At 48.0% G+C, this 12,812-nt stretch overlaps 3 protein-coding genes across 3 annotated transcripts in view; 2 read left to right on the top strand and 1 right to left on the bottom strand.

Moving 5' to 3' along the window:
• Pmar_PMAR028022 (retrovirus polyprotein, putative) overlaps positions 1–3,210 on the bottom strand; it is a gene marked incomplete at both ends in the record, with an annotated part of 4,922 nt that extends 1,712 nt beyond the window's left edge. The window contains 3 exons of the mRNA XM_002766596.1: positions 92–2,116; positions 2,332–2,449; positions 2,473–3,210. Of these exons, the coding sequence (XP_002766642.1) occupies positions 92–2,116; positions 2,332–2,449; positions 2,473–3,210 (2,881 nt within the window). The remainder of the gene's footprint in view (positions 1–91; positions 2,117–2,331; positions 2,450–2,472) is intronic.
• Positions 3,211–5,461: 2,251 nt separating this feature from the next.
• On the top strand, positions 5,462–6,080 carry Pmar_PMAR028021 (hypothetical protein). The gene has a single exon (XM_002766595.1). It carries the CDS (start codon positions 5,484–5,486, stop codon positions 5,793–5,795), a length of 312 nt encoding a protein of 103 aa, XP_002766641.1. The 5' UTR covers positions 5,462–5,483; the 3' UTR covers positions 5,796–6,080.
• A 2,210-nt stretch (positions 6,081–8,290) lies between these two features.
• The window catches only part of Pmar_PMAR028020 (trehalose-6-phosphate synthase, putative), a gene marked incomplete at both ends in the record, with an annotated part of 11,095 nt that continues 6,573 nt past the window's right edge, over positions 8,291–12,812 (top strand). Inside the window, 13 exons of the mRNA XM_002766594.1 lie at positions 8,291–8,386; positions 8,442–8,528; positions 8,582–8,734; positions 8,947–9,041; positions 9,090–9,223; positions 9,605–9,685; positions 9,941–10,067; positions 10,268–10,345; positions 10,744–10,894; positions 10,947–11,074; positions 11,733–11,874; positions 12,098–12,221; positions 12,287–12,462. Of these exons, the coding sequence (XP_002766640.1) occupies positions 8,291–8,386; positions 8,442–8,528; positions 8,582–8,734; positions 8,947–9,041; positions 9,090–9,223; positions 9,605–9,685; positions 9,941–10,067; positions 10,268–10,345; positions 10,744–10,894; positions 10,947–11,074; positions 11,733–11,874; positions 12,098–12,221; positions 12,287–12,462 (1,572 nt within the window). The remainder of the gene's footprint in view (positions 8,387–8,441; positions 8,529–8,581; positions 8,735–8,946; positions 9,042–9,089; positions 9,224–9,604; positions 9,686–9,940; positions 10,068–10,267; positions 10,346–10,743; positions 10,895–10,946; positions 11,075–11,732; positions 11,875–12,097; positions 12,222–12,286; positions 12,463–12,812) is intronic.

Raw genomic sequence — 12,812 nt, 5'->3', positions numbered from 1 at the left:
TAGTGTTGGAAGTAAATCAAGGCTTGTAGAATACCGTATGCTTCCTTCTCGTATGTATGCCAATTGAGCTGGGAGCCCGTCAACGTCCTACTGAAAAATCCCAAGGGCCTTCCCTCTTGCATGAGGACAGCTCCAATGGCATAGTCGCTTGCATCAGTATAGAGCTCGAAGGGGATACCGAAATCAGGGTAAGCTAAGAAGGGCAGGGCTGCGAGACGAAGCTTGAGCGCCCGGAAGGAGTCCTCTTGCTCTTGTCCCCAGTAGGTATCCAAAGCCAAAGTTTCACTTCCGACCTCCGACACCAGCCGTTGAATTGGTCGTGCCACGTCCGAGAAGTTAGGAACGAAGTTGCGGTAGTAGCCGGCGAGACCCAGGAAGGACCTTATCTCTGCGACATTACCAGGGCGAGGCCATCTTAAGATCGCCTCTACCTTAGTCGGATCTGGTCTCATACCGTTCCCGTCAAAAATGTGTCCTAAATAGGGCACAGAAGGGCAACCGAACTCGCACTTCTCGGCGGACAACGTCAAGCCCCACGCACGCAAGCGTGCGAAGACTTGTCTCAAATGGTCTTCGTGAGTCTCAGCATCGGGCGAGAACACGAGGATGTCGTCTAGGTAGACCCGAACAAAAGGTAGTCCATTAAGTACTTGGTCCATCGGACGTTGAAAGGTGGCTCCAGCGGAGCAGAGTCCGAAAGGCATGCGGACCCACTCATAGAGCGGAAAACCAGGGCCAGGGCAAAAAGCTGTCTTATGAATATCCTGAGGACGAAGAAGGCACTGCCAATAACCAGACTGTAAATCAAGTGTACTGAACACCTTCGAACCCGCTAAGTGCTCTTGTACATCATCAAGACGAGGTAGTGTGTACGAATCAACCTCCGTGAGGGCATTCAACGCACGAAAGTCGATACACATTCTCACTGAGCCATTCTTTTTAGGGACGTAAACGCACGGTGAACGATACGGAGATGTGCTAGGGCGAATCATTCCTTCCTCCAACAGTTTATCCACAAGGCTCTTGACTTCATCCCGCCATTTGTGGGGAATCGGTCGTGGTTTCTGGGAAAAGGGCTTATCTGACTTTAATGGTATAGCATGCTCAACGGAATCGCATTTCCCAGGACGGGAAGAAAATAAATCAGAATACTCATTACATAATTTAGCAAATCTTTTTTTATTGGGATACACAGAAAGGTCAATAGATGGAAGTATAACACGAGGGACCTCATCAGTGAGGTCGGGGACCGCAAATCTAAGGGCACCAGAGATATCATCGTCGAGCATATCATCCGTAGTGACTCCACTCGGGGGCCATAACGTTCCAATATCGCCAGGCCGTGGGACCGGGGGTAGCCAAGAATCGGGAATCGGCATTTCTGTCGGCAACCCATCAGCAGCCAATTCGTCGTTGGTCAAGGGCTCTTTGACAGATAACATGGCGATCAACCGAGGCCACGGCAAGGCGGAGGCGACAACTCTCTGAACTTTCTTGTGAACCTTCCTTTGGAGATCCCTTCGGCGTCTACGCTTGGCGTTTCGCTTCTTTGGACCGTTATAGCGAGAAGCCTGGGTGTCGTCGAAGTTAACTTCAGGGCAGTTGGGACCTCGGAGAGGGGGTTCAGGCGGCATAATCAAATTCTTGCTGGGGATTTTCTTTTTTTGTAAGTTAGACAATGATTCAATCATACGGGTAGGTACCTTTAAGGGTTCAGGTTTCCTCCGAGTAGCCGATACGGAATAACCGCGACCAGCATCCGTTACAGACGGAATAGGTCGGTCCTTCAAGACACCTTGTAGTAATGGAGGGCCAAGCTCTTGATAGACCACAGACATCCTATAGTGTGCCAAGAAGTCGCTACCTAGAAGGATAGGATGAACACAAGCCTTCACCACCAAAAATACCATAGGTACCACGATATCAGGAGGGAGGTCGGGACCCGGCGGCGGGGGGTCTGCCTCCGGTAAACAAGGATTATCTAAGTTAGTCGAATCGTACAAGGACAGAGTAAGGGCGACAGCTCCTAGCAAATCGAAGCTATGACCCTGTGCAGAAATAAGTTCAAGTCCACGAACAGGTTGTATCTTGGCACCAGCCGGGAGACAACGTTCGTCTAATAAAGTATAACAGCTACCAGTATCAACTAGAGCGTGACAAGGACCTCTAGCGGCCTTGTCAGATGAAATATCGGCGTAAAGAAAATTGCCATAAGACCCGCCGAAAGTCTCAAGGGCAAATGGTATTGGCGATCGAGGGCCGCTTATCGACCGCCTTGGGGGTTTCCCAGCGGTAAGGGGGAACCTCCAGGGGGCTTAGAGGCCGTATTACGGATCACCTTATTCGGGTTCTGGTAACAATCTCTAGCCAAGTGACCAGTCTTGCCGCACCAGTAGCAACCTTCCGAGAACTTCTTGTTGGGACAGGAGTAGGTCGGATGATCCTGGGCCTTGCAGATACCACAGTTCCTACTAGGAACTTCCTAGGCCGAGTAAGGGCCACGGTAGAGGTGACATTAGTATCTGGCTGTTGCTTAGGATCGCCACTCTTGCGTCTCATACCACCCAAAATCCTGTCGAGCTTCTGTTCGATACGCTTGGCATCAGCTTTCGTGAGCGCATCCGTAGAGTCATCGGCCGGTTGGCTACCGAAAACACCAGCGGCTGTGGCAACCTTAGCCGGTGTCTCGACAATGGTGTTGGAGTTAGCGTCGTCAAGGGCAAGAACGCTGTCACACATTATACAGGCCTCCTTGAGGTTCTTAGGCTCTTTCAAGAGGAGCTGGAACCGGACCATGGGGGGTAGATCTGCTTTCAGTCGGTCAATGATCATCTCCTCCATGTTCTTAGTCCTGTCCGCTTCAGAGAGCTCAGGGAACTTCTCCTTGGTATAGTACCGGTTGAGGTGTCGTTGTAGAGCTGCAGCATAGAGAGCGGGGTGCTGACCTTTGGACCAGCGTAGCTCTTGGAACTGTTTTAGGGCTTGGTGGGGACGGACATGATCAAATATCTTCAGGAGGGACTTCTTGTCTTCCTCGAAGTTCACCTTCTTAGCATAAGCATCCCAACCAGAGAGAAAGGGTTCCTTCAAGTACAGACCAAGGCGTTCTGCCTGCTGTTGAGTGGACCATCCGGCGGCAAGGGCACATTGCTCATAACGTCTTAGCCAATCCTTGAAGCTACCGGAGATACCATCGAAAGCAGGAGGCATCGAGAGACTAATCCTCAAGGGGGCGGCTTCATCAACCTGGGGGCGATTATCACCAGTATTATTCGTCATTGGGCTCGTCGTCGATCAACAAGGAGCTGCTACCAGAATGTTGTGCCTGTTACTGGGCAACACAACTAGTAGCCAGACTTCAGTGGATAGCGTAGTCGAACTTCACAACAAGGGCAGACCTTCGAGGAAGGGCAGCCGAGTGAGAAGGATCAAAAAGGAGTTGTAACTCTACTTATCCTTAGTTCATGATCACACAGTGCGCATACGTGCGTAGCGCGATCGATGGCGAGCGAATATAAGTGATCAGACGATAACGATTACAAGGGCGAGCGCGTAGGGCGCGATCCCTACACGCATATTCGAAATACAGAATTTAGTAAGTTGCATTGTAGATAGGTTGTCAAATGTCTAGATAAAAATATACTATTGAGTTTTTTGCTTAATCTGTAGAAATGAATAGGTTTCTTACACGGCCATCGTGTCTATTTGAATTGCTTAGAGTTTGATATATTTTTCCATCCGCCGTCCTCCCTCTAAGCCTTAGATGGACGAAGACTGCGTGCGAATGTATGAATCTCCTCAGCATGCATTTACAAGTGAATCTTCGTTACAGGATCACGGCATTTTAACACGTAAAGTACCACTGATCCGTAAACTGATCCTTTTGATGGATCAGAAGCTTGATCCAATATTTGATCCGGATCAGAGGGTGATCCCTCGGGACCGAATGGATCACGGATCAACGAAATTTCTCAGCTCGTCTGAGAATTTCTCAACCCTTGATCTTTGGATCACGGATCAAGTTTTTTCTCAAGAATCATAGATCAGGATCAAAAATGAGGTTCACGCGAGATCCAGATCACAGATCACGGATCAGTATCAAAGTTCAGGGATCGAGATCAACGGTCAAGGATCAGGATAAAAGATCACGGATCGAGATCAAGAATCACAGATCTGACTCACGCATCTCGGATCACGAAAGATTTGGTTCAGACGTCAAGATCAACGAGTGATCTGGATCATGTGCTTGATCCGTGGATCAGGATCCGCATACCGGCCCTGGGCACCATTTGGGAGACCGGGTCTCCGAGACCCTCAGCGTGATCTACATGTGAACAGTTCACAGTGAACTTGACATGGGGGGAGGGACTGTCGCAACAGGAGGCAAGGAGGGCAGACCGGGGCACATGTCACAAGCCCGCATAAAGAGGCTCCTTCAAGGAACACGAGGTGCAACGCCTCTCGCGTAGGATGTACGGCTCCTTACCGCTTGCTCCCAAATCCAATGCGCACCCTGAGGAGTGTTTTGTGTGAAATATGCCCCAGATTAGTTATATGTTGCATACGCACTCATGTACTGGCGCTGACTCCGATCGTATAATTCCGAGACGTTAAGGCTCTGTCAGAGTCGCTCTGGTCATCAAGTCCTGTGCGTGTATGACATGCTTCCCCTAAGGTGGAGGTGCAGCTCGAGGCTTCTCAGAGACACAAATTTGAGCTCAAGTTTCACGAATGTGCATAGTACCAGCATCGTATTATTTGTACACGAAAATGCAGCAACTTGAGTTATCAGCCTCACTTGTCATAGCAATTTGATAAAGCAATTGAACTATCACCTCTGTGCTTCTTCCACGGATATCGCGTGCGTTATTGGTTCATATTTGTGCAATATACACGTGCGCACAGGTACTCAACAAAAAAACTGCTCATTTCCTTCAATACACATCGTCAACACTTGCTGTCAAGAATAGCATGACAGAAAATGTAGCGGAGGTTATACGTTCGTGCACTCCGGCAGCGTTACAGCGCCATCTCCCTCTTATTCGTTCATTCGATTCTGAACCATTACACTCAGCACAAAGTCAGGCGCGTGAATTGACTCTGCGATAACTTATCGCACTGAAGTTCGGCCGCAGAACTTCAGTGCAGAGCATCGCAATATCCGAAGGTGAATATTGAACTCCCCGTTCACAATGGGAACTTTATGTTGACTACGCTACTAGGAATCACTTCCTACCGTATGTCCTTCCTATGATATGCCATTCTCGTTGTCATGCATTGGCGCGTGAAGTAACAGCACAATGTTGTGCGATTGCGCTGAAATCATTGCGGTCCAGTCTGCGTGTCGCAGGGTTCGTACGTACGTTCCAGGACACCTCAATCAACTTGCACAACGCATTAGGGTTGATTATCGCGTAATTCGATTATGATAGCTGGGTTCTGGCTGTATTGAGTTTCCGTCAGGAGTAGTAATCACCACTCAAATGTCCGTTATCTTTACCATCGTCATCCTACTCGGTGTTCTGTCGATTGCCCGGACCTTTCCCCCTGAGCCAGTATACTGCACTGAGTCGGGTGGCAACTTCGCAGCAATCTTCATCTTCGATCCGTCGGCTCCCGAAAAAGTATCCATTCTCTACTTTCTCCTTGTCGACCTCGACTTGATCGTCAATGGGACTGGAGTTATCCCATGGACTGTTGACTGCGAGCACAGGAATCTGTACTTGGACATCAAGGATAAGACTTCACTGATTTCGCAGAGGAGTTGCATTTCAAACCGGCCGAGTGGCGGGTGATCCCATACGACCGTACTCGCGATTCGTTCACTCTGACAGTCAACGGTACCCACGTGAATGCGACTCCTTCAGGGTGCAATGCGACGCTTGGGGGTCTGCTTGATTGATGTAGAGCTCACCACCACCATAATTTTCATTTTTGGGACTTGGCAATTGAAGAATCTCTAGAAGGCCTTTCCCACCTATTGAATCCGAAGAAATTATTTCTCCCCACATCAGTTTGAGTTCTGATGTGGTTCTCACGATCTGAGAATCGTACACTTTTTCACTTTTTTATTTTCACACAAAGTCGCTGAGCCGAGTTGACTAGTTTACCACGGGTCTGTGGAGGAGTACCGTGTATAGCCGAACCATACAAATGAACAGGAACCAGTTTCAACACCGCTAAAGTTAACCACAGGGAATCACATGCATCTATTCGTGCCGAGTAAGATTTCGAGGCGTATTCCGTGATTAGTAAGATCCATTGCGCAGGGCGAGCGGACAAACGCGGCAAGATGTGACCTTACTAAAGCATTGATCTTACTTAACGCGAAGTAGACCTTCAAGAGGTTAAGTTTGGGCGTGTTCATCTTTGGGCACTGCATGAGCCTCAACTTTTTCACCAAGTCACTTGTTCTCCTCGGCGTTTTCTAAAAACAGTATGAACCTGAACGATAAGACTACGAACTGCCAACGAGGGGGTCAGCAGGGACTGAGAGCACGGTGCAGGAAAAGATGGCCACGACCTTGGCTGGACAACCTGAAAAGTCTGGGGGTCTGCGGACGAGCGGTCAGATATGGAGTGGACGCCTCCACACCACTGGAGGAAAGTTCCCTCAGCAAACCCATGCCCAATAGGCCGGACCCCTAGATGGAAGGCAAGGGGGTCACACTGTGACCGACGGTCACTGACCGTCACAGGACAAGCATCGAGGCATAAGCGGCGTTGTCCAAACCGAGTGGGAAATGTGCAACACGATGCTGAGCCGCAACACTAGTAGTGTTGGTAGTGTTACACTACCAACAGAAGCTTGCACTGAAGTTTTGCACAGAACTCCTGTGACAGAAGACATGAAACATGATTTGGGGATGAAAGAGATAGCGGTTCCGAACCGGCTTACCGCCTCCGACATGGGCAGTGTCACCCAGCAGCGGCTGCTGAGCGGCCTATGTCTAAAAGAACAGGAAAGGACGCGTACAGTCCCCAGGTGGAAGACACCGTAGGAGGATGATGCCGACCACCTACCTGATTGCGCTGCACCCGTGGGCAAGCCTTTGCGATGTGGCACACATTCCAACTGTGGGAACTCCACCGGCAAAACACTTCACAGCGCTCAATTTGGTTAGGACGAAGCTATGGACTCCTTGGTGGGGAGCTCGAACGATCATGCATAACGCGATAGACTACCGCGTTCAAGGCCACAGAGGGGAAGAATAACGAGGCCGGCCTCGATCTTTGCCACCGCGACTCGTGTACGGTGAAGCAGGAGTAAATATGGCAGAATTTAGCGGAGCTTTGTCAGAGAATTCTGCAACCAAGCCAAGATCGGTGTCGACGACACCGTGTCGTTGTCCTCTCCTCCGAAAAATGGCCTAGAAGCTTCGCAATGCGTTGACGAGCAAGCCATGCCATCCCTAACAGACTCAAGGACATCGTCATTGAAAACTGGCGTAGTGGTGATACGTCTTGCTACACAAAAGGCGGCGTCGATCCACTAGTTGGGCTTGGGAACAGAGATATCTATAGAATCCAGTACTGTGTCACCGTAATCATACTTTGCTTGTTGAGGAGGAGCATGGTCGGTCACCGACTGTCGGTGTTGAAAGTACGAATTGCTAGCGAAGCGACGCGACCATCCCCATTATCGGTATTCAACTTAGGTTAACAAGTTAACTTTTATTAAATTTAGTTTTTTATTTTTAATTTATGATTTTCAGCTTATTTGTTCTGAATGCCCAGCAGTCCCCGTTGCCGGAGACCAGAGGGCCCAGATGTGGTCACTCTCCCTCCTACAGGTGTGCTGTCTCCAGAACTCAAGACAAGTGGCACTCATCACGTAAGTCTACTCAGCTTTGGTACAAGCACGATGAGAATCATTCAGGACCCGGGGTGCTTCACTCGCTGCCATTTTCACTTCGCCAATGACGCAGTAGAGGTCGGCGATACCGTGCGGGTTGTTGGTGGCCATCCATCCCTTGGAAACTGGGACTATAAAAGAGGTGCTCTCTACCTATCTCTCTCCTGTACAGTGTTGAAGGAATATATGTTCGCTCTTCTCAGCTGTGCTCAGGAGGTTCCCTACTTATTATATTTGAATTAGATGGAATTGCCCAGAGACCAACAAGACTTTCCCAAAATTTCCTCAAAATTCTCATATTGTCACCGACACATGGTAGTTGAGCACACGCATATTTTTCCACACTGCTCTTGTAACACTAGTGGTTCCTCCTTAGGACTGCCTCTGTGTATTCGGGAAGCCCTCTACCCTTGCTGGTTTACCGTCGAGCCAGCCATGCTACCTCTGATGCGTGTGACGGAGTATGCTTACGTCACAGTCGGCCCTAGTGGCAATTTGAAGTCTTGGGAGAGGACTGATGCCGGGCAGCGGGTCATTCGACAGGTCTCATTTTACCTTCAACGTTTTTTTGGATTTGTTTTACTAGGTCATACCGAGTGGCATGGAAATGACCATCGAGGACGACGATGGACTCTACCGCTACCTGTTGTCTAGGGGGGCCGCTGCTGCAAGGGTACATGGGAGGTGTTCACTGTGGTGCCCTCCTTTAGCATTGGCTACTCTCAGCCGCAGCATACCGACACTACTACAGCATCGGGAGCTTCTAGTGCGGGAGCGGCTGATTCGGCAAGTCTGGAGTCGGGAGGCAGAGACGCTTCCAGTGGAGAGCTGCATGTCTCTTTACGGCCATCGGGACCCTCTCAAGAATCGCTACCGAGAGTAGGAGCGGTGCAAGGTGTGGTAGAATAGGCGAATACTCGGCAATGCGGGTTTATGAAATTCTGAAGAAATTTTGGGAAATTTTTTTCGCTGGTTTTGGACATTTCTACGATGAATGCAGATTTGGTATTCACGGTATGAGCTTAGCTGAGGAAATTGATCATATAGTCAACCTTGGTTTGTAATAGCAGTAAGGTGTTGGCTCTCCTCAGGTTCGGTCAGCCTTTTTTGATGCGTCCATTACGCTCACGCCGGATGACTGCGTCGTGTTCGTCAGTATTCAGCTCCCAGTGCTCGTATGCAGAAAGTAATACTTAATGATGATGATAATCCTACCGTAAATTCGCCACTTCAGGGCTGGAGGAGGCTTTGAGGTGTACCCAAGTCGATATGTGTCGATGTCCACTCTCCATGCTGTTAAGAATGAGCTCAATCCGAATCGCTCCCTCTTTGTTGGCTGGCCGGGTTTGGACTGTCTCTCGAAGGAAGGTACTAAGGGGGTTGCCAGATATTCATCCGGGAATTTATAGTGTTTCTGGAGGGAACTCATTTTGAATTTCCCACATGGCTAGGAACACATTCTCTAATCAGTTTTTCCCATGTAAATGTCATGGTCACATTAGGAACATTTTCCTCAGAGTTATCAATCCTAGGGAACGTTACTTCTCGACGCTATGATGATATAGCGTCGAGAAATAACTGATATAACTATGAATAACTTGGATGAGATTTTTTCGCGCATAATCCTGTGAGGTACATGAGCGCTTGTTACTGCATCTAAGCCTTGTTGAAGTTTCAGCCTGAAAAACTACTTGCTTGATGCACAATTCCGGAGTTTTGCAATTTGTTAAATTATCGTTTATCGTTTAGAACAAGAGGAGGTGCGCAAAGTCCTTCTGCCCTATGACTGTATACCAGTCTTTTCGAGTGACCCTCAGCCGAAAAGAAGAGGTAGTAGTAGTAGTAGTAGTAGTAGTAGTAGTAGTAGTAGTAGTAGTAGTAGTAGTAGTAGTAGGATCGTTCCTTGTGAAGATGTTTCTAGGGAATACTTACCACCATGGACCTCTTCCGCGTAGTCGATATGGTTCGCGCCGATATCGGAGCGAAGTCTGTTTGGCAGTTTTTATAAAACTCGATCGATTTTTTCTAACCTTCGTTAGTTGCGCACACGACGATGATGATGCGCCCTCAGTAGTCCGCAGCCAGCACGGCATGGATTCGAAGAATTCCTCGATTTCTGTCAAACGTTCCTATGGCCTACTGTAAATGACCAAGTGCCTCTGGTGCATAACTCTGAGGACCTTATGACGTTCGACAACAAACTGTGGGAAAAGTAAGCAGGGAATCATCGAGAATGTTCCCGGGGGAACTCATTTTTAAATCCCCACAGGGCTATGAGCACATTCTTCGATCAGTTTCCCATGTAAATGTCATAATCACATTGGAAATATTTTTAGCTTGGAGTTCAACAAGTCACTGGGCAATCGGGCTGATCGAACTGTTCGGAATCTTGTTGGGTGTATGCATGTGTAGGTACCGGAACGCGAATCAGCGATATGTGGATGTGTTGCTGAATGCGGATCTTTTCCCGACGCTGCCCAATTTTGGAGAGTAGTAGAGGAGGGGGAATGCTGATGGGTGTAGTGCGCCGAGGGCGTGTGAGAGGAACGACTATGAACGAGTAATGTGACTGTGAAATGAAGAGTATAGACTCTGAGGGGTTGAAAAAGATGAAACCTGAGTCCGAAGTTATTGTAAGAATTGTTTTTTTTTCTGTCGCAACTACTGCGTTAATTGTACAAATGAAATAGTGCTATGTTTTTGATGCCGACCGAGGCGGGGACGAAATTTTCGGTTCAATGGAGCTTCAGCCGTTTTACGTAAAGTGGCGTAAAACTCGGTGAATAACGCGATATTCGCGATGATATGCAGTAGTCGTGAAAAATATTTTTCACTAATGTATTTCATGTTATGGGTGAAACTCCAATATTCCACAGTGCAGGGTTCAGATACGTCTACTGGGTTAACGACTATCACCTGCTACTGGTGCCTATGCTCTTGCGTAGGGGCCTTCGTAGGAGCCAGAGAGGCCCCTCCTCGCCGACTTTGAGCCCGGCCGGCAGTAGTAGTAGTAGCGGCTCACCTCCGAAGAAAGCGACGGTAAGGGTTGGGGAGTTTGGCAATTTTGTGGTAGAGGAGTTGGTATTGTTAGATTGGTCTTTTTGTGCACACGCCCTTCCCGACATCAGAGATATTCTTGACTTTGCCGGTGCGAACGCAAGTGATGCAGTCGCTGTTGGCTGCTGATTTGGTCGGCTTCCAATTCTTCGACTATGCGAGGTAGTAGTAGTAATGGAGAGGTGGAACAGATATGTGGAGTTTCACTCGTTTTACGTGAAGTGGCGTAGTACTTTGTGGTGAAAAACGCGATATTCGCGCTATGCAGTGGTTTGTGAAATATGTTTTTCATATCGCGGGTGAAACTCCAGTGATAACTTTTGAGAGAATTATTGAAAATTTGCGTGATTTTGGAATTACTCTGACGATCTGATTTGGTGGCGACTTGAGCGTAGTGTCATATACTCCAGTTCGGAGCTTCTACTCAGTGTGGGGAAATGTGCACATGATCAACTACATGTGTCGGTGACTATATGATAATTTCGAGTGAATTCTCGTTGGTTTCTGTAAACTTTTTCTCGAAGTCGAATATAAACTCCTGTAGTTAGTGAGGAAGCGCCCCAGCTCAGCTGAGGAAAGCGAACATATATTCCAATACCACTTCTATTACTCTTTGTGACCTATTGCTGTTATTTCATCGGAGGAAATTTACGGGTGTAAAATGGGAACGATTTTTCAAAAAAGGGGTATATAACATAACACGACAGATCAGAATTTTTATGGATTTTCGTCTGGATCGGTTTTCACGATGAGAAGAGATAGAGACTCTGAGCTGTGTTGGAGTTTGGTACCAATTTCACACTTCTAAGTTGAATTTCAGGCATTTCCTCACAGTAGTGAAGAAGTTGGTGGGCCTAGACATGTCGTATAGACTGTCCGACGGTTACCTTGCGCTGGACGTGCCGTACAGCTACGTCTCTGGGGCTCCGGCTTCGAGTGCCTCTGCTCAACAGAGACATCAGGTGAGGACCTCAGCAGGGACCCATTCAGCTTTGAGAAAGGGTTTGATAGCAATGGGGAAAATGTTGCTAGTGTGAAAAGATTCACGTGGAAAACTTGTTGGAAAATTAGTTCCTAGCCATGTGGATAGCTCGAAATGAGTTCGCCTTTGGAACACTATAGATATCTGAATGATTCCTCGGATCTCAATCGTGGATGTGCCAGTAATGGTGTTGTCATGTTCAGGTGTTGGTGACGGTAGGGCATGCCTCAACTCAGTTCGAGCTGATTGCCGCCCAGATGAGGTCGCCGGAGGTGCTAAGGCGCATCAAGGAACTTAAGGCGAAGTTTGCTGGAAAAACTATCATATGTAATAAAGTTTGGAAAGTTTTGGGGAGGTTTTCGCGGTGATCGAAAAATTTGGTATGTGTGTAGGTGGCGTGGATAGACTGGGACGGCTGTCTGGCATTCTGTTGAAGCTGAGAACGTTCCGTCAGTTCCTCAAGGTGTACCCAGCGTATAGGAATAAAGTGGTCCTAGTGCAGCTGGCGGTGTCGAGGACTACTACAACTCATACGAGTCCAGAGAATAGGATCACTTTGTCGAAGAGGGTACGGCGGAGCGGAGTTTTTTTTCGTATTTTTTGTATTGTGCTGGACTAGTGAGTTATCGAATTATCAATGCAATGTTGCTATAGGCCGTAGTACTACACGTCACCAGGAGTTCAGCATTGTATGTGAGTTCGAGCATGTCACTCAGTGTTGGGAAAATAGGTTACTCGAGAGTTCTCTGACTACTTTTTGAAAATTTGCACAAGATTTGTGGTAGGGGTATATGAAAACTAGTGAGAATTCCCCAAAAAATTTTTTGGTTGTCATCAACAAACATTTATTTCACCATGGGCCAATTTTCTCCACTAGTAGGGAATACCTTTATTTTTTGATGTTATTGCAGAAATATT

Source organism: Perkinsus marinus (assembly GCF_000006405.1).
Source record: "Perkinsus marinus ATCC 50983 genomic scaffold scf_1104296972422, whole genome shotgun sequence".
Lineage (NCBI taxonomy): Eukaryota > Perkinsozoa > Perkinsida > Perkinsidae > Perkinsus > Perkinsus marinus.
This window is presented reverse-complemented; position numbering and strand designations above follow the sequence as displayed.